Genomic DNA, 25892 nt, shown 5'->3' with positions numbered 1-25892 from the left:
TTCAAATGCAGTGTCATAGCATAAGTTCCCTATGAATGAGAAACAGGGGGATAAAGACAACAGTCACAAACCCACAAAAGCATACAACTAGATAGCATAGCATGTAATTTCTTCTAATGCCCTGTGCTCAATCTAGAAAATTTTCTAAGAAAAACTGCAAGACAAATACTCCTATATCTGTGGTTGGCAAACCGCGGCTCATGAGCCACATGCGGCTCTTTGGCCCCTTGAGTGTGGCTCTTCCACAGAATACCACGTGTGGGCATGCACGTACAGTGTGATTGAAACTTCGTGGCCCATGCACAAAAGTTGGTATTTTGTGGAAGAGCTGGTATTTTGTGGAAGAGCCACACTCAAGGGGCCAAAGAGCCGCATGTAGCTCGCGAGCCGCAGTTTGCCGAGCCGCAGTTTGCCGACCACTGTTCTAGATTATGGTATGAAATAACTTCAGAACTCCAAGGCAATATTGACAATTGAAAAAATGGAAGTGATAAAAAAAGCATCCCTATATATCATCTTATCTAATAAAGATGGGATATGCAAATTGACCATCACTTCACGACAAAGATGGTGGCACCCACAGCCAATAAGGAGGGAATATGCAAATTGACGTGATAAAGATGGCAGCGGCTGGGCAGGACACTTGTGTCATTGCCATGGCAACGACGCAGGTGTTCTGCCCCGCCCTGGCCGCTCCAGGCCTTTGGGCAGTGCGCGAAGGCGGAAGGCGGCTCCCAGCCGGAGCAAAGGCGGAAAGGCAGTGCCATCAAGCCAGGGGAAGGAAGCCCTATTCTTGCATGAATCTTTGTGTATCGGGCCTCTAGTTAGTTATAAGAACTGTCGGGGGGGGTGGGGGGCATGCAGGGAGAGGGGTGTAAGCACTCAGAAAAATATTTCCAGATGCATTTAATTTAAAATAAATGCTTCTTGCTCCAATTTTTTTTAAGCCACAATAGTAAGATCCATTCCCCCCCCCCCCCCCTCTCTGTAGGGTAGGAAGAGATCAACAAAATCAAATTGAAAGCAATAGAAAAAGAGGAGACTCGAGTTTTTATATTACACTGGAAAAGCCACCTAGATATCTCAGATTTTAAGAAGCGTGGGGCCTAAATCTTGACATCTCTTTCTCCCACCTCACAGTCATTTCCATTTCTCCCCATACAAGACTTACTGCTTTTAGCCAAGCATTGTGTTGGACCTTGGGGATGTGACAACCTCAAGTCGTTGTTAGCACAACGAGAGTGGGAGAGAGATCAGCCAGATAAGCCAGCAGGCAGTTACAATTCAGAACTCAAATGCAGAGGTGTGTGCAGAGTATGAGGAAGCCTGGAACTCGGATCACTTCCCAAACACACCCATTATCCTTCCAAAGATGAGAAGCCACAAGAAGATACAAAATCTAAAAGCGTTGTCACTTGTGATTGCAAAATAAATACCCCATGATATCACTTGGACAGGAAAGAGTGAGGTGGATTTGGGAAGGTGAGTGAAGCATGGCAGCCATGCTGTGTGCACAGATGGTGGAAGGCCCTCAACAGGCCAGCCAGGACCTCTGCCCCAGGCCCCTGACCTCTGTGCCTGTCTGTACCAGAGTCCTTGTCCTGCTGCCTCCGGAGGATGCTGTAGGCTGTGCATGGCTCTGCTCTGCTGGAGACACCCCTGCACACACACACACACACACACACACACACACACATCAACTGCTCCCACCACTCAGCCCTCCAGGGACAGGACACTTCTTTCCTCCTGGTGTTTCTATACCCAGCCCAGGCCTTCCCTTCATTCTCCACACATAACAAATGTCCAGGCAATATCATTTGAAGAATCTGCACCTACAAACCAGAGATATTGGACTTCACGTTCCAATTCAAAGAACAGCTTCCAACAAGTGCCAAGAATCAGACCTGCACCAGGGTCCCTTCGTTCCTCTCCGTCTCAGTGCCCAGTCTGCTGCCACTGTGGCCAGGAAGTGCTCCAGGCCTCCTCAGAGCCCAGGGATGCAGTCTTTTCTCTTATTTCACCTCTGAGTGTCCTAAAAGAGAGATGACCATTGGTCCTGGTTCACACCTTATGTTCCAGTATAATTATTAATAGTTTCCCCATTTCACTCCCCAAAGAGCCCAATTTGGATATTATATTACATGATCACCTTGCCCAGGAATAACGTGCTAGGAAGACTGACAGCAAGAACACACATTCCTTTCAGGGAAACCATCCCCAGTACCAAGGAAATGACCAGGCCCCGTAGGACCCAATAGTAGTCAGATGCCAGCTGTCTGCAAGTGTACATTCACCAAAGCTTGGCTCATTCAGGCTTACATAATAGTACGTGTGGGACATCGGTAGTCCAACCCAGGTTGCAATATGGCAAGATCAATACTGTCCCTTTTCAGTCACACTTCCAGTAAGAGGTGAGTCCTCTTCTAAGTAGGAGTCCAAATAAAGTCCAAGTCCAGCCTTGTTACATGACGTTCAGACAGTCAAGCCAACTTTCACAGGACAGTTCGTACAGGATGGCTTACCTCCAGTGACAGGAGCCCCATGTGTTAAATGACTAAGCAATTTTAGCTGATATACAAGCAACTTAATATATAAAGTAACCTCGGGTCGAGCTACCAACTCTATTTGAAGAGAGAGGCAAATATCAGCTCAGAAGTAAGACTGTCGGCAATACTTGGGAGTGTATGGCCATATCCAGAGGATATTGATAAGAAAGCTTATGCACCCGCAAATGAGATCAGTGAGGAAACTGGGCTTTGGCACTCCCCCTTCACCCTCAAACCCAGTCAAACTGAATCAGAATGTGACATGTGGGAGCTGTGAAAGAGCAGGCCCAGGGCCCGGTTACGGTGGGCTCTATTTGCCATGTTTCTTTTTCCTGTTCACGTCTCATGTCAATGTTTATGTCACAACTGTTGATTCTGCTCCGCTTTCCATGCCTCCTGTCCTGTGAGACAATTAGTGAACAAAGGAACATCGGCATGTCCGGGCTGCCCAAGTGCCTTGCAGGCTGTGTGCAGCTAAGTTTTCAAGACAACCCTGCACTCAGCTCATGCCAGATTTAAAATCTGCAATGCCAGCCTGGAAGTGGCATACAGACACCCTGTGGGTGTGAAACTCTCCAACTTTCCCCATATGTCTAAATCTACATGGAGTTTCTTGTTTTCTAAGTCAAGTCAGAAAATTTAGACCTGAGTTCTAATTCTAGCGTTTCTTCTAAATAGCTCACATCTATGCTCTAGGCCTCAGTATCCCCAACTGGAAAATACAGTGGCTGGTCTGGGAAGTCAGTGACTCCCCTTCCTACTCTGACATTCTGTGGAACTACACTTCTCGTGTCAGTTGTCATCTGGTTGTTGGACCTCAGAAAATATTCTCTCTGGGCCTCAGTTTCCTCACTTGTAAAAGTGGTTCCAATATAATAAGCACCTCCCAAGTAGGCCGTGGGTTTTAAGTGGGACAGTGTACACAGACACATGCAGCAAGTGAGTGCATACAGTAGGAACTCCATAAATGTTTTTGCACCATTTCCTTGATTCTCCACCCGTGAAAGCTAAATAATACTTGCCAGTCTATCTTGTGAAAATTTAAATGAGCATTTTGGAAAGAGACGGAATGTGCTTGTAATTAAAAAAAAAAAAAGAAAGAAAGAAAGAAAAAAAGCACATGCAAATGCCAGGAATTATTATAATTCAAAAATGGACTAAAATCAGAGTTTAAGATGTGCCTGATTAATTTATTAAACAAACTAAAACCATAAACAGGGCCATCTGCTCAAATCCCTGGATTTATCTTAGATGGGATTGAGAGAGAAAGGGCAAAGAAGGAATCAGATGGTTCCTGGACTTGCCCAAACCCAGGCCATGAGGCATCACGGAGGCTGAGGGAGGGACAACAGTGAGAGAGTGACTGCTGGGGGGTGGGGAGTGGGAGCTGCCAAAGCCCAGGGAACAGCTGGGAACAGAGGTGATGACAGCTGAAGCAGAGGGGTTATTTCAGAACTGCTCACTATGCCTCAAAGAGCGCTTTGGGGCTTGTTAATATGAGGGGACCAACTGAGCTAGAGGGAATTTTGCTTTCCTTGATATGAAAAAGGGTGAACCTTCTTTGCCTCGGAGGGGAATCATCACATACAACAGGGTGCCTTTTTCAGCTTACAGGTCTTACTGAGACCCAGCAGCCAGACCCTTAGGTAGTGGGTCTTCTCCTGGGGCACAGAGGGAAGCAGGAGCCATGGGCTGGTCAGAAAGATGAAGCCCTTGGACAGGAATCTGGGCTTTTGGCTACAGTGATTTTTTTCTAAAATTTTATTATGAAAAATCTCAAACATACAACACAGTTGAAAGCACTTTCCAGTGAATATTGGTCTGATCCACCTGGATTCTATCATGATCATTTTACTGTAGCACATCCATCCATCCATCCATCCATCCATCCATCCATCCATCCCTCTATTCATCCATACCCCATCTTAGTTTAGGTGCATTTCAAAGTAAATTATAAGTCTCAATACACTTCCCCCTAAATACTTCAGCATGTATATTATTAGCTAGAGCTCAATGTCTGTTCACAGGTCTTTCCTTCTGCTATAAAATTTAAATACTATGAAATTCACAAATGCTAAGTATACAGGTGCTGTGTTTTGACAAATGCATTCACCTATGTAACCCAAACCCCTATCAAGATAGAGAACATCCTATCATCCCAAGGTTGGTTCACAGATTTGCCATATGACCTTGGACAAGATATGTTTAACTTTGATCCCAGCATGTCCCAAACTTTTCTGATCATAGAACCTTTTCCAAGTACCAAGTTCAAACATTCCATCTTTAATCATTAAGCCAAGATGTAATGTTAAATACCATTTAGTTCAAGCCCCCATATTATAGTTGAAGAAACCTGAGGACTAAAGGAAGACCATATTGCCTTTATTTAGTGCCATATCTCCAGTTCTAAGCATAATAAATGATACATAGAAACACATTATAAATATTTGTTGAATAAATGATGAATAAATTAACTGCTGTATACTAATCACTCCATGGACCTAGCTCTATACTAGTAAACTCCATTGGATATACCTGGACTACTCCCTTCTCCCAGCGCAAGTCATGTTCCCTCTTAAGGAACTAATCAGTTTCTCCCAAGTCATGGTTATTTTTTCTCCCACCTCCCACCCCCACTAGACTATAAACACTAGGGAATATCTGCTCACCTGTTTGCAGCTTCTATAATGTCTAGCACAGTGCCTTGCACTTTATAGGTGGTCTAAAACATATTTTAATATAAATTCAAACAAGGAAAGATGGTCGACTTTTTGCTCATGTATCTTACCTTTCCCTATGCCTACATTGCTAAAGTGCATCTTGATATTCCTAGATGAGTAAAGGATAGTGGGATGGGGTCAGAAATAAAGGGGAAATTTGTGATATGAGAAATAATAGCTGATGGAAGAAGAAAGAAGGGGAAAACATGAGGAAAAGGAATAAAGAAAAGGGGGAGGAAGAGGGAAGAAAGGTAAGAGATGGGGTTACAACCTTATATTATGATTAATGAAATAGATTTGAAGTCACAGTTATTAAAAACAGTTAAAATTTTCTTCTCTACTCACTTTTCTCTGCCATATTGCATTTGATTACTTCTACTGCCCAGGCTTTTTACTAAAAGTTGAAGGATCTGATAGTGGTACTTCATATTTTGATTCTTATGGCTCTTGCTCATGAATCCTCCTAATAGACCTGAAGGTATTAGAGACTGACAGTGATGAAAGCACCCCTATTTAACAGATGGAGAAGCTGGCACTGCAATGGTTGGCCAGCTGGCACCAGAGAGTAAGGTGTCAGCAAGCTCGACCTCAGGTCATACCTAGTAAATGGACCTGACTCCCAAGGGTCTCAAAGAGCTCCAGTCAATTCAGAAATCTCACAATCCCGGGGTCAAAGTATGTCCTTTAGTCCCATGTGTTATCAGGATGTGTCCAAAAGAATTTTTTTCTTTCATGAGTGGCTCTGCTTTTTCTATCACTAAATATGACATTTCAATGGTCAATCATTGTTTCGTTCCATTTGGCCCAAAGAATAAATGATTTTATAACCTATGTACTAAGAAATAGTCCATTAAAATGCCTATCAAGTAAAGTCAAAATTTAAGTGGGAAATAACTGAGACCTCTATTAATATATTCTAAAAATGACATACCTACTTGTAGGAATGAAAGGGTTCAATTGGTTGGTGGGAAGGAATAGACTAAGAATAAGTAGTCACTTTAGCCTTGACAGCATTAACTTCATAATAATATCCAGAGAGTAAGTCATTTTCCCATTCCCTCACCTGATCCCCTTCGGGGAGACACAGCATCAATGAAGTTGAGATTTCCATGGGCCGTATAGGGAAGAATAACATGTAGCGAGAAGTATACTGAGCCAGGGATTAGAAATCTGGACTCTATTCCCCTTTCTTCCAATAATTAGTGTGAACTGTGGTAAATCCAATCCTCATTCTGGGCCTTAGTTTCCTGGATAATAATCTTTATTATTCCTTCTATTTTTCAATATTCTAGGCCATCTGGCTTAATATTCCTGCCCCCAATTCAACAATTTCTCCTAAATATTCTAATGTAAACATACTCCTCTTAGCTTAGACCCATGAGTTACAGAGAGCTCTGTTTTCCAAGGCATTTGCTCCTTGTTAGTCCACGTGTGGGCTTAGAATCTCTGTAATTTCCTCTTGTTGATTTTACCACATCAGGATTTCACTTGGTCATAAGCAGAAATGGGTAGGGTGCTACCTCCCCAAACAACAGCCATATCAACAGCCAATGCTTACTTTGATTCATTATTCATTAAGCCAAAATACTTAGAGAAGTGGTTTTTTCTAGATTACTTGAAATACTCTTTTGAGCTATCTACTGAGATCACAGCTAGGATACACAAATTAATTTTGGGAACTACTTTTAAAGATGGACTTTGGTCAGCTGGAGAGGTGCCAGCAAAGGCAAGAAGGATGTTGAAGTGTCTGGAAAGCTTTTAATAGCGTGAAAGAAAGTGAAGAGGGTTAACTTAGAAAATAGAGGCTAGGATAATGTCTTTCACATTTAAACAGCTGCCATGTGGCCAGATAGGTCTCTTGTTCTGTATTATTCTCCTGCACAGAAGTGTATTTATTGACAAGGAGAGATGTCTAGAATACACTAAAAAAAAAAAATGACAAGCAATAATAACAAAGAAAAAGATATATGTTATAAAATGTTAACAAAGATGACCTCTGGGCTTATTCTTACATCTTTGTGTTGTTTTTCTAAATTTTCTTATGTGTCTATAATAAGCACGAATTCTTTGTGTAATTTTAAGGAAATAGTTAATAGCACTAAAAAATATGTATATAGTGTCAAATATGCTTTAAAGAATTTGGGAAGATTGGGAAATACATTAAAAAGTCCTAGAAAACAAAGCCCTATGTTTGCATATCAGTGAGGCAACTTGAAGGGTGGGGTGGAGTCTACAAGATGCCAAACCAACTGGTTAGTTGACTCGCTTTTATTCAAAGAGTCATTTGGTTGAAGGAAATGCCAATGATCTCTACTCTAGCTTCCCCAGCCTGTGCCGCACCGACCTCCAGGCAGCCCCACTTCGAAACCCGTCAGCGTCACCTCTGGGTCTCCCCCACTGGAGGTCTGGGCATCTGCATGAAGCAATGAGGAAACACCATGCTCCAGGTGCTCGGCCAGGTCCCTGGCAGGGGACCATCTCCCACAGGAGAAGGTGAGCCAGGAGACTTCAGGGTAGCCACCCACAACCGGTCCTCCCTGAACCATGAATAAGGCATGGGGCCCAAGGCAGAGTGAGTGCTGGGAATAAATGCACAGACAACTAATTTCCTCCTGCTTGGTAAACCAATCTGATGACTCAATTTTTTTTTTAACTTGGTTAAAAAGTGCCCACGCAGTAAGAGCAGCCAAGGAAGTATCAGTTCTGTGTTTTCTTTTGCAGTTGCTACATTTTCCAGTTGAAAATTGCTTCCTTATCTACAATGTCCTCTCTGCTTCATCACTCTAGCTTTCTTGCTTTACTGAGAGCCCTGGGATTCCCCATGTCTCTAGAGCAGTGATTTTCAACCTTTTTCATCTCATGACACACATAAACTAATTACTAAAGTTCTGTGGCACACCAAAAAATATTTTTTGCCGATCTGACAAAAAAAAATATAGTTTTGATTGATTCACACCGGGCTGTTATTGTTGTGTTAGCTGATGTCATTTTTTTACTTGACAATCTAAGGGAAAAGAGGTCAGTGCCCCTGACTAAATAGTCAGGTATTGCATGTTTTAAAAGTTTTTGTGGCACACCACTTGAAAATTGCTGCTCTAGCCCTAGCTGGTTTTGCTCAGTGGATAGAGCATCAGCCTTTGGACTGAAAGGTCTTGGGTTCGATTCTAGTCAAGGGGACATGCCCAGGTTGCAGGCTCAATCCCTAGTAGGGGGCATGCAGGAGGCAGCTAATCAATGTTTCTCTCTCATCATTAATGTTTCTATCTCTCTCTCCCTCTATGAAATCAATAATAATATATTTTTTTAAAAAGAAAATCACTGCTCTAGAGTATATAAACTTGCTCAAAAATCCACACCTCAACTGTGAAATTATTAGAAATTCTCTATAGCCTGCCCTTCCTCTGATAACATCTTCTGGTTGCTGTATCTCTAACAACCTTTGAGCTGGAGAAACATGCCCAGATCCCCTCAGTCTGCAGAGGGGTCAGGAATTCTGGGCAATTTCAGGAAAGACCCAGCACCAGGTTCCCCAAGAACAAAGGTCCTTTGGCACAAACATCATCCTGGGCCCACAATTCCATTTGATAATGCTCTGAGAAACAGTGCTCTGTTCCTCCTGTGCACGAATTTCTGTTCTGAGGACAAGTCCAATGCCAAGGCTCACTTTCCTACACTCTCTGGGAGGACAGGAGGAAGGCAAGGAAGAACTATAGCATTTCTTGTTGTTTTTGAATGAAAAGTAATTTTCCCCCCACTTGTTAGGTGGTTGAATCTGCTGGGACTCTTTGTGAATTCCAACTGAGAAATAGCCCAAGACAAGTAGGCTTAAGCAAAGGGGAATTTATTGTCTCAGGGAGATGGAAGGTGGGTCTTACTGGATACATAATTCAGATCAAATGATGCCAGGAATCAATCAAACTCTCTCTTGCTAAATTATTCACCTAATTTCCTCTGAGTTGGCTTTATTTTCAGCACACTCTCACATTGGAACCCCGCCCCCGCCAAAGAACCCAGGCTTTCACCCAATTAGACTAAGGAAAGAGAACTTCTCTCCTTCTTAATAGCTTTACATAAGTCCCAGCACTGATTCATAGTGGACTGACTGGAGTGGCATGCTCTGCTTGAACAAATCAGGTGATCGAGAGATAAAACAAACTGATTTGCCACACTAGTCCCTCCCCCTGCTACTCCAAAGGAAAGTTGAAGTGATGCCACCAGAAGAAAGAAAGAATGGAAGTCAGACAAGAAAATTAATGCCCTTTACAGTGGGCTTGTGGTGGTCTTGGGTAGCAGATTGTGTCAGATACAAGCAAGGAGTGCTCAACGGTCAGCAGTTTCAAGGATCAGTCATGTCAATCACCCATAAGCTAAATGCCATCAAGAGAGCAGGGAAATAACTTGGAGAAGCAACGCACATCAGACTGTGGTCTAGAAGGGAAGACACAGGCTCTGGGTGGGCAGAGGTGAAGCCAGAAGAATCAAAGTGGTGGCCCTCTTGCCCCTGTCTAGGGGAGATACTGCTGACAGCAAAGGTATGTCACAAAAGCAAGGCTCACCTGGGTAGCCTGGCACCACACTGCTGGCCCGAACCTCCACCACCAATCCTACTACACCACTCTCTCAAGAGGCTGGGGACAACATCCAAAGGCCAAGCCCAAGTCACCTGTCTTCCTTAAGGCTATTTAAGGCAGGAAGAGGTCCCACATGGGCCCTAAGGCTTCCTCCCAAGACCACACACAGAAGTAGAAAGGGAATCTATCAAAGAAAAATCAGGGTGCTAATCAGAGAGCCCAGAAGAACAAACATAGATAGCCCTCTCTTAAGACTCATGACTTTTCCATTCATAATAGCTGTTCACTCTGTGCTAGATCTAGAAGCATGACCATTACCAATCACACCCAAAGGAAAACAAATCTTCTAGTCAATACTCATTTTTTATATACCCATCCATAAGATCAAATTACTCTATCTTCCTACTTCTTTCCAGATCTCCACAACCCCACCCCAAAAAGGTCTTCACTACCTTGGTACTTACAAATTGGCAAAAGTACTAAGAAAGTAATCATAGACTGTCAGTTTAAAAATCCCTCAGATGGCAACAGAGTCCTTTTAATATGACAATGAAGAGAAACCAGTTCTAGGACAGGAATTGATAGGGAGGACTTATAATCTGATAGATAGAGCACCTGAATTAATCTGAAAAATAATCATATTATTTTAAATCTTAGAACACATATACTTATGTGAATAGAGCATTAAGTGTCATATACATGGGTAGAGGGTTAAGTTTTAAGTTTCCTTTCCAAGGCCTATGTGAAGCGATTGAGGAGGTGACTCAGCTGTGAATCCAGCAAGCAGAACCGATAAGCATGGTCAGACCAACCCACCAGCAGTCAAAACATCATCTCATCAACAACCCGAGCCCAACTGGGGGTTTCCCAGTAACATATTGGGACCCTCCTGACAACAATACCATTCCGGACACATGCCTGAGATCCAAGGCAGGTTGGGGAGTGGGGGACAGCAGAAAAGAAGTTGAGAGCATGAGAGAATCCTCACTAAATAGTCAGACATCATAGGCTTCTATGTCTATTCCTTAACTTGAGAGAGAGAGAGAGAGAGAGAGAGAGAGAGAGAGAGAGAGATTGGCATTAAGTGTGCCAAAATATTATTTAAAGAAAGCTTCACATGCACATGCATATACACAGGAGGGGAAGAAGACCATCCTTTAGAAACAGAAACTTTTGTGTCCAGATTTGTAATAATGACCAAGACATTGTTCAGTAGAAAAGGCAAGTTGCTGAACACTGTGGTGAGAATGGTACCCGCTGTGTAAAAATAAGGAGTAATTACATATACATTCATAATTGTACATGTTTAAAATATCTCGGAAGAGTATATGAGGAAACTGGTGAAAGTGGTGGCAGGGGCTGGACGTTGAGAGACTAGGAATGAAGGGATGCTTTTCACCACTTTCTCTGGTGCAGTTCCTCCTAAAAGTGTTGTGAAAGCAAAGAAAAAATTTGAAATGCACTGGTTTATATTACACCACAGATCTACAAAAGAAGGGAATATCCACATATATTTATTATCTATTCAAAACTGTAGGTGGAAAAAGAGGGAAACGCATTGCACAGTTAAGCCAACAGGAAAGTAAGCCACAGTGCTGGGGGTTCACAAAGATGACCTTGACCCTTTCAGAGAACACAGCCTTTACCCACCCTCCTAGCAGCGAAGTCTTGAGCAAATGGGATATTTTAAAAGAAATCATCGAGAAATCCTGAATTGCTTGATTGATGTATGATTGAGACCTGGAATTTGCTTCAAAAAAATTTTTTTGTTTTGTTTTGTTTATTTATTCCTTCTGTAGTAGAAGCACAAGCATCGGCAACATGACTTTCTAACTTTTGGAGAAACAATGAGATGTGGGTGAAGGAGATTCAAAGAAGCCAAGGAGCACTAGAAGAACAGCACCCAAATGCTTTCATCGACTTCTGGGAAATGTCTTAAACATACTCAGGACCATGGAAGAGCAGATTTGCTGAAGAAAAAGGAAATTTGAAAGGAATGAATTTTGAAAGGAATTATGAAAGGGAAAACTTACATGCCTCCCAAAGGGGAATTCAACTTATTGTTCTGTTAACTAAAGACTACTCTAGAATTGCAAAAAAGGAGTTGCAAGTATATTGTTGACATTCTGCATATATCTATATTATATTTTAATTATATTTTTAATAGTAAAAAGGAAAGAAAGATATCAGCTGTTTGAAAGAACATATGAATCCTCCAACACTGCTGGAATAATTGTTTTTAAAAAGTATGCTCCTCTCTGTTAAAAATGCGAATTGAGGAATAAAGGACACTTGGTGTGTGGACACTTGATAAACAGCATCTGCTTTAATCCTTTCAGCCACTGTGAGGTAGGTACTGTTATGCTCCCTATTTGTCAGATGAGGAAACAGGCACCAAGAGGTTAAGTATTTGCCCAGAGCCACTCAGCTGGAGCAGAGGAGCAAGTTGCTCCATTGGGAGTGGGCTGGGAAAGGCGTGCTGATGCGGGGGTGAGGAGACTCAAAATCTCCCAGGTGCTCCTAACCTCACTTCTATTGGGGCCAACCTAATTTCACACATGGCCTGAATTCCCTTGTGCTCAAATTAATTTGTAAGATTGTCCTACATTTTCCTTTAGAGAGTGACTATTTGAAGGCTCCTCGTCACAAGGGCATGAACATCTTTCCTAAGTGGGAACTGTTTCTGCTAATTAAGGAAGAAGAACACTGGAACAAGTCTCTAACTCACCTTCTTTAGCTGCAGCTATGAAAATGGACCCTGGAGATTCAAAAGAAGAGAGATGATAAAAGGCTCGGCTGGGGCACCATCCTTTAACTGATTGAGAAAGGTGTTTTGAACATGGCTTCTGTCTGACCCAGAAATAAGGCTTCTACAACTGAAATTTGTTCAGATACTCATCATACATATTGCTGCCTCTTCTCTCTCCCAAAGTGCCTCTGGAGCCACAGAAAATCTCAACTCAAATATTCCTGAACACCTCCTCCCTTTGGCAAAGGATGACCAAAGCTGTCTAATTTTAGGGTCTAACAGTTGGCATGCAATTAAAACTATATTTATTATGGGCTTCAGGGGAGAATAATTTATGGTAAATTAGGATCATTGCAATACAAACATGCTCCCACGGATCAGGATTTAACTATGCTCAACCAGGGACAGTAAGAACTCTGCCATTTTTACAACATGAGGCTTATTGTTTCAAAACAAGCAAAAGATCAGGCACTTCTGGTCCACTTTTTAACATCAATCCCAGTGCTGCAGTGGGGTTCCTGTCAAGACTATATTTCAGCATGGCTACTGATCTGAGATCAAAGGAAACTATAAACAAGAAAATGTATTCCCCTTTCTGAAAAGAAATTTATTATTGTTTATGTTCGAAAATCAGACTGAGAGGTTTTTTTTGTTTGTTTTGTTTTGTTTTGCTTTAAAAACTTTGCTGACCAGAAATTTAGGCTGGGATAGATGAGTTTAATTATACTGGTTTATTTTGTGATATTGATTTGCTAAAAAATAGAGTGAATAAATGCATACCTTATTATTTAAATGAGAGAAAAGGAAAAATAAATATCCTGAGAACAAATTTACCATAATACTCTTGGCAATTCAGGACCACCTTTTATTTAGTTTAAGAGTCCTTTTATTTAGTTTAAGAGTTTTCCACCTCCACCACAGCCACTTTACAAAAAGATATAAAGCATATAAAAATACACAAAAGTATGTGTCCCTCCCAAATAAAAAACTATAACACAATGTTCTATGTGGAGGCAAGACATTTGGTTTTTGAACTTTTTGTGTGTGTGTTCTGATATAGAAAGAAGTCTAAAACCTAGAGCTAGGATTTAGTTTTGCAGCTCTATTATTTCATTTAGGTTCTCCAAATTGAGTACTTTGTTATTGGTAACCTGAGACTACATTCTCTGGGTTATGTTTCTGCTGCTTTTTATCCTGCCCACTCACTATTATGCATTGGCCCAGGCATAAGTACTTACACATGATTTCTAACTAGTACCTTTATGGCCAAACCCATTCAGCATAAAGAGAAATGGAGAGCTGGTAACTATCCCTGAACACCCATCCAACTGAGAACACAGAGACCCTCTCCCAGTTCATGTGTGATGGTATCTGGGGGTGGGGCCTTTGGGAGGTGGTTAGGCAGAGCCCTCATGAACGGTTTGAACAGGTTGACCTCTAGATGGAATCCATATCACTTGCTTCCTGGATCCACCTACAAAAGAGGCTGGGTCTCCAGACTATCCAAAAATTACCTAGTCATTGTTGCCTCATAACTTACAGAGCCGCGATAGCAAGGACAGAGAGAAAAAAATCTCCCGAAGTACGTACAGAAGGTGGGTTCTCGGCCTGACCCAGATGTGCTTACTGCATGGAGGACAGGAGTGAAAGGAGAACGCATCTGCTGCGAGGCACAGGCTGGCCAGGGAGAAACCTGCCAGAGCTGAGCCATCAGATGCTACTTCTCCTCGAGTAAGGGATAGAGAGGTGGCCTGCAAATGAAAGATCGTTCATGGAAACACAAAGTCGGGGGAGTAGGAATTTCTCCATCAATTTAAGGTAATAAAAATATTGTTTGTGTGAAGGGCTGAAAAGCAAGTTGACTAGTTTATCTCTAGAAGACCCTCCTCCAATCACAACTCAATGCTAGAAGAAATGCAGGCTCAGTGAGGGCATCCAACTCCTTATTATTTTATATGAACATTGCTCACATTTTACTGGTACTTATCTTTGGCAAATTAAAGCACACGTTGCCCTGCTCCCATACCCAACACCTATTCTACTTGAACCTGGTTATGTAAGCTAATGATCTTCCTACTTCTCCTGTCTTTCCTGTCATTTGCAAATTAAGTTGCCTTTCTCTTTGGTGGCTTTATTATCCTTCTGTATCTCTGTGACTATTGTGCTAAATTGTAGGTTCTTCATTTCAACCGAGGTAGCAATAGGGCAGTAACAGACTTACTGTGCAGAATGACACCATGTTGAAGGTGCTTAAAAAAATAGTAGAGAAAAGAAAAAAAACTAAACATCCACTCTTTCTTCCATCTTCTCAAATGCACCCTCATCATTCCCCATGTGTTGAATGCTAGGCTAGGCCTTGGCCCTGTTAAGTCACATGACCTTGCAAGCCTGATCACCCTGGCCTGATCTGTGCCTTGTGTTTGATCTGCACATCTACCATTTCTCTTGACAGCAAATCACAAGTGAAAAAAGTGTCATCTTAATTAATTGTGAACATTTCTGAAAACAGAAAAGCAACAGAAACTGAATATGGACCTTTTAAAAATGTATGACATGTAGTTGTTATTTTAAAACACATATAAAGAAGATTTATAGGAACAAGGGCAGCATTAGAGTAAATGAATATCTGTATCACAACAAAAGTCAACCTGAGAAAGTCATGGGAACTGATGTGGCATCTAAAGCCATTTCTAAATATGCAGATTCTTAACACTACTATCTTTGAAGCCTTAACTATCACTAGGCATTTAAAGAGCATAAGGGTCTCTTAGCATTCTTTTGCAAAACAGTTAAGCCAAGGTTTTATTAAAACCAGGGTTTGTTGCTCTTGCCAGTGTTTCTCAGTGGTTAGAGCATTGGCCCATGCACCAAAGGGTCATGGGTTCGATTCCTGGTCAAGGGCACATACCTGGGTTGCCCATCCCCAGTTGGAGCCTGTGCCAGAGGCAACCAATCAATGCATCTTGCTTACATCCATGTTTCTCTCTCACTCTCTCTCTCTCTCTCTCTCTCTCTCTCTCTCTCTCTCTCTGTCTCTTTCTCCCTCTCTTCCTCCCTCCCTCCCTTCCACTCTCTCTATAAATCAATGGGGAAAGTGTCCTCTGGTGAGAGTTAACAAAAAAAATTTTTAAACCACCAGGGTGTGTTACTAAAAAGATAAAATTTAACTGTTTCAGCTAAGATTCTTCTATTGCAAGCAATAGAAACTAATACCACCTAACTTAGCAAGAAAAGGGATTTATTGACAGGATATGGGGGGTTGGGGGGGTGATATTCACTAGGGAAAAGCTAAAGAACCAAATCTCAACAGGGACAGGAATCAAGCTGCTCTGGAATCTAGGTAATCAAAATCAACAGGGAGTCACTTTAAGATGTCATTGTTGAGTTTAACGAGTTCAGTCATTTTTGTTTGTTTGTATTAAATCCACAGAGATGGTGCATCTGAATGCCCTGCCTTGGTCAATGTCACACTAAGACTGTAATCATTGGGAGAGGGGTTAGTCTATCAAACAAAATCAGAAAGCTGTTACGAGAAGACAAGAATGGATGACGCTGGGCGGTGGGGTTGGGGTTTGGATGGTGCAGGGATGGATAAAGGTCCACTCTAGACCACCAATGATTTACTGATGGAAGACGTTTTCATCTTAGTTGTGTACTTTTAAGTATTAATTTGATGACAATGAGTAATTTAATACACTAAGAAAAGTCTCTTTATGCATTGGCTTAGCAATCAGGGACAGCAACTTTGCATGGTGATTGTCTTGAATTTGCACCAGAGGGAATATCATATGTCCCTGAAGGCATTGTCTTCCTTTCCTGTTAGCTCACAAATTCTTTTCATCCATTTCTCATGGTGTGCAACCCGCACATTTAGTTTGTGCTTCTCTTTTTCTGTTTTATAGCTCCCATAAGCTAAATATTGTTACTCTTTTCTTTTTTAACTTTTGCACTATTGTTATTTGGGGGAGAAATATATACTCCAAACATGGATGGTCAGACTGCCTTAATATCTCCTCCCATGAATCTTTAAGTAGGGAAACATTTTTTTAAAAAGCCTTTTTCATTGTGGATTTTATATTTATGTTCCATGTGAATCAAAGTCATTTACACAGTTCATTTATTTATGCCTATGGGTTTTTTTGTTTTCTTTTTCAAAATTCTAACAGATACTTTCAGTATTCTACGTAAACCAAATCATTTCTGGTGGTATGTGTATGTGTGTGTTGAGTGTGTATGGATGGATATTTTTTTTCTTCTTTAAGATTCTGACAGCTAAGGGAATATTTGCTGTTTCCTTTTTGAGACAAAATTAAAATAATGATTTAAAACATTTTGAAGCTCAATTTTAAAAATCCCATCATCACTCACAAGTGCAAATATACTGCCAGTCACTGCCGCTGTTTCTAGGAGTGACAGAAATGACTGGGTAATCATCAGCAGGTTGCCTTTTGTTTGATAACTGTTAAGAAAATGACAAGTTGCCAAGCATTTGTTGAGTCCTTGATTCCTCATCTTACCCTCACACTCGTCATTCAATCCATCAACAATCCTTTAGGAACTTCCTCTAAGCATTAGCCTATATCCTTCCACTTCTATTTTCATTACTATAATCCTAGGCCCAGCCATCCTCATCTTTCATCTGGACTATATAGTAACAGCCTTCTAAAATTTACCAACTTCCACTTACAACTAATTCTCCAGACAGCAGCCAGAGTTATATTTCAATAACATATAGCATGTTAATTGTAGGTCAGACCCTCTAATGCAGCGGTTCTCAACCTGTGGGTTGTGACCCCTTTGGGGGTTGAACAACCCTTTCACAGGGGTTGCCTAAAACCATCGGAAAACACATATATAATTACATATTGTTTTTGTGATTAATCACTATGCTTTAATTATGTTCAATTTGTAACAATAAAAATACATCCTGCATATCAGATATTTACATTATGATTCATAACAGTAGCAAAATTACAGTTATGAAGTAGCAACAAAAATAATTTTATGGTTGGGGGTCACCACAACATGAGGAACTATATTAAAGGGTCGTGGCATTAGGAAGGTTGAGAACCACTGCTCTAATGGCTTCCCATCATACCCATAATAAAATCCAAACTCCTCCACACGGCCACCAAGGCCTGATGTAATGCACTTGTCAACCTCTCCTACTCACATGTTTTGTCCTTGTCATTCCTTAAATAACCAGGCTGGAGCCCACCTCTGGGCCTTACACTAGCTAGTCTGTCTCAAACACTCTATCTCCTGAAGGTTGGACAGCTCTCTTTCCTATTTCTCAGTTCTCAGTGCAGATGGCAGATCCATGAAGAGACCTGAAGTGATCACCCTTTCTAAATTGCCACCACAGTCCCATTCCTATTCACTCTCCATCCCTCTATATTGTTCACACATATATTTCTTTTCCTGAAGAGCACACATTACTATCTGAAATTATTTTCTATATGTCGCTCTTCCATTAGAAGATAAGCTCTATGAGAATAGGAATTCTGCCTTAATTGCTGCTAATTCTCCAGCTCCTGTGATACTGCCTATCACATAATATGCTCTCAATCAATACATGTTGGGTGAATGAATTCTCCTACTTCTGGATACAATGGTTATTCCCATGAGCTATTCCCAGTTGTCATCATAGAGAAAACTTATTTCAGTGCTAAAGACGTGAGAATAGATGTCTGAAAATGTGGTGGTATAAAAGAAACAAAATTGGAAGGACCCTAGAGATCCCAATCATCTCAGATAGTCTCCTAGAACGTACCAAATCCCATTATCCCTAAAAGACTGTCAGTAATACTCTATTCTCTGTGCCTTAAAGATCTCTAGCAAGAATGCATAGTCACTTGTGTGTATAGTACCTTACAGGATGAAAAATGATAAGAAAGTGCCCGTTCTTTGGCAGACAGAAGAAACCAGGAATCTGGGCCTTCTTAAAAATCTAGGCCTATGTCTTGACAGTATAGAATTTGCCTAATTTCCTTTGCAGTTGTGGTTTAACTCTGACCCTACTTTCTTTAGTCTTTTTAAAATGGAAGCTGATGGATGGAAGCTCTAGTGGCAAGAACTCCGCACTTGGAGTCAAATAACAAAGGCTTGTCATTAGGAGCACTAACACTTAACAGCCTGTGACACTGGTCAAGTTTCAGATGAACATATTCCCTTATCTGTAAAGTGGAAATGATGCACCTACTTCACCAGTGACCAGGTGGAGTCAGCAAGATGTGGCCATAACAGAGCCCAGTCCAGCACTTGGGTGGAAGCGCTCAGTGCATGTTAGCTTCCTTCCATCCTTCAAACTCTGTAGCTGTTTTCCTTTTGTCCTTCAAACACTCACAAGAGAATGATCTGGCATGCAATATATGCTTTTAGATCAGTGATTCTCAACCTTCCTAATGCCACGACCCTTTAATACAGTTCCTCATGTTGTGGTGACCCCCAACCATAAAATTATTTTCGTTGCTACTTCATAACTGTAATTTTGCTACTGTTATGAATCGTAATGTAAATATCTGATATGCAGGATGTATTTTCATTGTTACAAATTGAACACAATTAAAGCATAGTGATTAATCACAAAAACAATATGTAATATATATGTGTTTTCCGATGGTCTTAGGCGACCCCTGTGAAAGGGTCTTTCGACCCCCAAAAGGGCCGCGACCCACAGGTTGAGAACCACTGTTTTAGAGCATCAATATATAGGCTTTTAAGGTTTGTTTTCTGAGCCTCACATAATCAGATGAGTTATGCCTAATCAGCCAGAGATGCAGTCTTCTTTGGAGGGTAACAGCTTTAGATTTTGAAAATACATGGCCTTGACTGCATTTATTCTCAGTGCATCACTAAAATGACAAGTTTCATTCCTCACAACGTATCAGGAATTCTGTTTCTTAGCAACACCCCTCCCACAAGCAATAAAAGACAGAACATGATTCCCTTTGGGCATTAGGAGTCTGCTCATAATACTAAAAATGTGGCAAATTTTCCCTTAGATGCAGAATTAGTAATCATTCTCTACTTCTGAAAGACAAAACATTTGAGACTCTTCAAAGTAAAGCATTTGATAAGTTTGGAACATTTTTCGTTCCAATACTTGCTATTTCAGGGCTTGTTTTTAAAGATATTACAAAATTTTAATGTAATAGGTCTTACATGATCCAAAATTGAGAATTAAGCTTTTCTAATTTGTAGCTGTTTCCTCCTACCACCTTCCAAGTTCACTGTTCAAGAAAGTATAACAGCTTTCTAGTTTTGAACACCAGCTGCACTCTTTAGTTATATATTCAAGAATTCAGAAAATAAAAAATTTACATTTTTGGTCAAGTAGAAAGTAAGCTCATTGTACATGTAAAGTTTATTTAAAGGTTAAAATCCAAATAAATCCAGTATTTATCTTATTTTATTATCAATTTTGTCACCAAATAATAATAGTTACTACATTTACTAAGAGATTATGTGCCAGTTGTTCTATTGAGCACTTCAAATGCTTTATTTTCTCTTCATAAAAACCTTATGTGGTGACCTAAGATTGAAGTTCTCCATAGGATGTAATGGATGCTCGATAGTGCTATGTTCTCCTGAGGAGATATAAGATTTATCAATGATTGGTGATGTGGGAAAGTAAATAAATGTTTCCCAAGTTTAAAAAACAAAACAACCTCATGTGATAGGTATTATTAATTCTCATTAACTGTGGAACTAAGACTTAGAAACATTAAGGAACCAGCTCATGGTCACACAGCTAGTAATAGAGACCCATGCATGTAAGTAATATATTAATCTTTATACTTGAATAATGACCTATTCTGTTGAATCTAATTAAATGAATAAATAAAACCACCTGTAATTTCCTATTTCTAGGAAAGGTAGTCTTCAGTATTACCGAAGGAACTTGAACACATTCATAATTAATACTTAATCCTTTAACTCCGTAATTGTTTGTTACAAAGAAGGCATGTTGAATGATTTGAATGCAATAAAAAGGCCCCAATGAGCTTTGATGGCTTTTGGAACAGATAAGTTTCTCATCACCAGAGCCAGACTATTTTTTTCAGCTGTTTGACAATCAGAGTAACTTACCACATCTTCTCTGCAATTCTGTCCTGTCCTGTGGGTAACTAGGAGACCAGCAAGCACAACAAATGTAGTCACAATTATTTAAAGTGTGTTCCCATCTGATGGATCTAATTTTTTCTTAGACACCTGACATTTGAATGGCTATCATTTTCTATGACTAAAAAAAATTCTTGCCATTATAACTTAATAGGCCTCTCCTGAACTTTACACAAGTACTCCTGCAAATATACTATGTGTTATGCTGTTGGCAGAGTCCAGCAAAGTGCATTATCATTTAGCTATATATTACAGTATCTTGAGAGGGATTGCTCTCTCTCTCATATATATATACATACATACATATATGTAAAATGTAAACTTAAATATATTCTATATAAATATATATAACATGTATGTATTTCTATATAGATGTATATATTAAATGAAGTATCTTGGGGATCAATATGTAATACATAGTAAAAGGGGTGCTTGTAATGAAAAGATATATTAAATAAACATTTCTTCTTTCAGCTACCTTGTGATGTTAGTCCATTGCTAGAGGCATAAGATATTCTCTTAAACATTAAACACTAAATATGTGTAAATAATAAAAATAAAAATTGTACTCTGTACACCAAAATAACCCAAGTGAATTTTTCTAGTAAATTAGAGGAAATGCAATATACAAACTTTCATCCTCCCTGTTGGCCTGGACATTGCAGGAAGATTTACTTGAGCTAGGTCTACAGTGACTACAAAATGAAGACTGCTCTGTGGCTCAAAAGATTCTCAGCCCCAAATCTTGGCCTCATTACAGGTTGCTCTAAGCAACTTTGCTTTTTATTGTGGCAGAGGAAAAAACAATGTTCACATTCAAAACTAAATTCCAGGGGCATGACCAAGGTCATATAGGACTCTCAACACAATTATAATTCTATGCTTTGCTGATCCATTAACAAAGTATAATTGAATTCTAGGGAAAATATCAATGTAAGAATGACCTTGATTCAACTCTAATTTATAAAACTGAAATCCCTTAGTAACCCTGGTACTTGTGACAATTTGAAATGAGACTGGTGGACTAGCTTTGAGACTACCCACTCATTCCAAGCACATGGAAATGGTGGATGAACATACCTTGCCTCCCAAACCCCCAATTTGTTTTAATACATAGCTGAGTTTGAAAGAAAGGAAGAAAGGAAGTTCCAGAAATAAAGAGAGGAATTCAAAGCTAAAGTGTAAGTGCACAAGCTAATACCAACATTGATGGAGGTGGGGTATCTAATGGCCAGGACTGAAGGTTTAGACCTACAGAAGGCATCTCCTTGAATCCCAACTAGACAGAGAGCTGAAACTAAATTCTACTAGTACATATAAGAACCGAGAAAGACTACTCCTCGAGTATAGGAGCCAAGACCACCTTATCTTTCTAGTCCAATGAAACAGCTAGGAGCCTTGGTTGTCTATCCATTAATACAAAGTGGATTAAAAACAATATGCTCCAATGAGAAAGTAGAACTTTAAGCCTGCACTTGCTGCATAGAATCCAAATTTACTTCACTCTCTTCATATAGGATGCCCAAGCTGAACATTTTATATAAATGCTGAAATCCCAGGGGCCTGGTTGGTCTGGAGAGATATTTATTCCCAAAGTCCTGGACACAGAGGTCTTCCACTTGAAGAAATAGCACCTGTTGAGGATAGCAACAAAAATAAAATTACAGCCTCCAGGAGGAAAGGCTTCATGAAAAAAAAAAGCACTATAAATAAGAGGATTCATAGTATAACTACAGGGGAGCATAAAGTAGGAATGTTTAAGGAGGTGAGAGAGAAATTGAAAAATCAGCAAGAAAACTTGAATAGAACTTCTAAAAATAAAAACATAGGCATTGAAATTTTAAGTTTTCATAGATGTATTAACAGATTAGAGATAATAGAATTAGTGAACGGAATAAAGTTTTAAGAAAATTACAGAATCTAGTATAGAGAGATGAAAGATATGAGGAAAGTTCAGAGACAAAGAAGAGATTGGAAAAATCTAACAATATGTATGATAAAAGTTTCAGAAGGAAAGAATAAAGAGAATGAGGAAGAGTTGATAGACAGATATAATGGGCGATAATTTTCCAGGATTAAAGAAAGGCATGAGTCCACAGACTAGACTCATACTGAGTCACCAGAGGATAAATAAATCAACCCCACCTAATCAAATCACAAAGAAACAGTAAAATGCTGAAGACAGAGAAAATCTCAAAGTAAATGAGAGAAAAATGAGTACCCAAAATGAAACATGGAATGACAGAACTCAGCAACATTAGAGGCCAAAAGACAATGAAAGAGTATCTTCAAAATGCTGAGGAAAGAGCTGTTAGACTGAAACAAACAGTTTAACACACACAGTACCTTCCTTCCCCTGCTTCAAAATAGAAATATTAAAGTTACTTTACATTATCTCTAAAGTCTGAAAATTAATAAAAAGAAGCCTCATTTAAAATGGAGTTGGTTAAACTAGAAAAGAGAATTTTCATTCACATGTCACTCAATGCATGCACTAAACTCCAACGGGAAGAGGCATACCTTTCATCTCCAACAGGAAGTGATACCATTTTACTACCTCAGCAGAAGGAAGAAAAGATTTCTCCTTGCCTAATAACAGCTCAGCCAATGAAAGACCGCCATAGCTATACTTCAAAATTTCAATTTCCTCCAATGGCCCCTCCAAGTCCATAACTGAGTGTTCCTCTCCTTTTTTTCTCTGGACTTGCACTCAGTTCACCATTAGACTGCAGGCATATCCCAAATTGCAATTCTTTTTTTTGTTCCCAAATATACCCATTTTGCTGGAGAAATATTTTGCTGTCTGTTACAAGGTAACAGAAGTATTTAAACTGAAGACAGAGAAAATCTCAAAGTAAATGAGAGAAAAATAAGTACTCAAAATGAAAGGTAAGAAATTGTTTTCTTAAAAGTAAGGATTAGAGTGTACTAGTAAGTAATGGTCAAATATAGAAAGAACCTGGCAGATACCATCTTAACCAAGTGATCAAGGTAAATATCAGTGATAAGTCATACTGGTATCATGTACCCACTGATGTGATATAATGAGAAAGGCACTTCACCTCTGTGGTATTCTTCCCTAGAAAATGACAATCCTAGTAAAATCATAAAAAATTATCAGATAGATTCTAATAGACAGATATTCTAGAAAATATCTGACCAGTAGTCTTCCAAAATGTCAATGTCTAGGAAAACAAGGAGAGATTGAGAAACTGTTACAGACTAAGGAGATATAATGACTACAACATACACTGTAGTGTCTTAGATTGGGTCCAGGAACAGAAAAAGGACATTAGTAGATTATTAGAAAAACTGTGAAATATAAATAAAGTTTATAGTTTGGTTAATTGCATTGTACCAATGTTAACTTCTTAGTTTTCATAAATTAATTTTGATAAGCAGGTACCATGTAATATGTTAACAGTTGGGGAAGCCAGAGAAAGGATATATAGGAACTCTCTTTAACTACCGTTGCAACTTTTCTGTACAACTGAAATTACTCCAAACTTTTAAGAAGTATTAACGTATTCAAGAAATAAAAATATTCTATAAATCTTACTAATTTATATCATTCATCTGTAAAATAACAAGTAATTTTCATAATTCACACAAATCAAGACTTGTTCAAAAGTAAGTCAGTGATAGAAAATTAAGCACTATAAACACATTTATTTTTAAGATTATAGAAAAATCAGAAAGGTTTAAATGTATAAGCTCTTTATGTGTAACTAAAGATTCCAATTTCTTTAAAAAGTTACATTTAGATGAATAGAAGGTATCCTAACATCAGCTACTCCAGAGATTAGCAAGGAATTGTTGCCTACTAACAAAGAATGTGGACTTATTTTGCTACTTGGTACATATATTTGTCTAAGATTACCTTGAAAGTGCATGAGGACTATCTCCAATTTTCCATTAAAACTCCATTATAAACAAGTCACACACATTTAAATTCATCCTTGACCTAATTCTATTTTCAGAATTTCCCAAAATTTAGCTACCATCCACTACTTTAACAATTTGTCCTGAAAGAATTTAACACATACATAAAATATACCTAAGGATTAACTGTGTATACCTGGGAGATGAGATTGGTGGTTTTCTTTTTGCTTATTTTCCAAAGTCTTAGTAATTATCATTTGACAGTGCCTGGTCCTGCAGGAATTCAATATTATTGACTGAATACTCAACTAGCATTACTTTTACTATTAAAGAATTGAGGTGGGGATAGTGACCCAGAACCCAGACCCAGATACCTGTAAAGGAGTGGGGTCCAGTAAGGGGTATGTGGGGGGTTGAGGGGGGGAGGGGGAGAGTGGGTTCCTGAGCAAGAGGCTCCAGCAGGAGCTGATACTCATGATAATTCTCTGGCGACAAGAGAATTTCTGCCTTCCCTGACTTGGTCCTTTTCAAATGGGCAGACCATCCACAGAGCAGCCAGAACAGTCAGTAAAGATCTGAAGCCTCTCCAGGGAGTTCACCAATGGCTACAGTCAGAGCCTACCTACTGTCACAGTGCCGTCACAGCCCACTCACCACCACCACGTGGACACCGGTCACTTCTGCCTGGACATCCTGGAGGACAAATGGTCAGCCCATCCTGCTCTCCATGCAGGGCCTGCTGAGAACCCAACACCAATAGCCCTTTGAACACACATGCTGCTAAGTTCTGGAAACACCCACAACCTTTGAGAACCTGCAAGGAAACTACTCAGAGCAGGTCTCCCCCCAAGAGCCCTGACCTGCCCATCTTGTGTTGCCGTTTTTCTCCTGATGGTCTCTTCTTTCTTTGATTGCTGTGTAGGACGCTGTATGAAGCTGCAGTGTCATTTTCGTTTTCTGGTTTTTTAAATGTCTCCAGTTGAGCCCTTGTAATGAGTAGATTAAATATTTTGTCTTAAGAAATCAAGGTGGCTGCTAAATTCTAGGACTAAATATTACCACAAATAAAGTTTTATAATCTACAAAGACATAAAATTGTTAAGTACCAATCCTAGGATCAATTAATACTGGTTAACTATTATGTAAACCAGCCAAAGTTATATTTGGTCTTTCAGAAAAGAAAAAAAGGAAATAAATAAGGCTCAAATATGTCTTTAAAGTAGATCTCACTTTACAAGAGATTGTTTACTGGAAAGTTTTGGAAATATTTTTTCTAGAATAGACCGAATCTTTTTTTCCA

At 39.7% G+C, this 25892-nt stretch overlaps 1 protein-coding gene across 3 annotated transcripts in view; it reads right to left on the bottom strand.

The window, feature by feature from the left end:
* Nucleotides 1-1997: 1997 nt before the first annotated feature.
* The window catches only part of FEM1C (fem-1 homolog C), a 59953-nt gene continuing 36058 nt past the window's right edge, over nucleotides 1998-25892 (bottom strand). Inside the window, exons 3-4 of one of the 3 annotated variants that reach the window (XM_023746784.1) lie at nucleotides 25453-25578; nucleotides 1998-2032 (exon numbers count right to left, since the gene is read on the bottom strand). In XM_023746784.1, coding sequence (XP_023602552.1) covers nucleotides 2013-2032; nucleotides 25453-25578 — 146 coding nt within the window. In that variant the 3' untranslated portion in view covers nucleotides 1998-2012. Of the gene's footprint in view, nucleotides 2033-24345; nucleotides 25332-25452; nucleotides 25579-25892 lie in introns of those variants that run through there. The other 2 variants (XM_023746732.1, XM_023746761.1) reach the window with 2 other exon arrangements.

Source organism: Myotis lucifugus, unplaced genomic scaffold, assembly GCF_000147115.1.
Source record: "Myotis lucifugus unplaced genomic scaffold, Myoluc2.0 scaffold_0, whole genome shotgun sequence".
In the NCBI taxonomy this organism is placed as follows: Eukaryota; Metazoa; Chordata; class Mammalia; order Chiroptera; family Vespertilionidae; genus Myotis; species Myotis lucifugus.
Note: the sequence above shows the minus strand (reverse complement) of the source record. Positions and strands in the feature narration are given on the sequence as shown.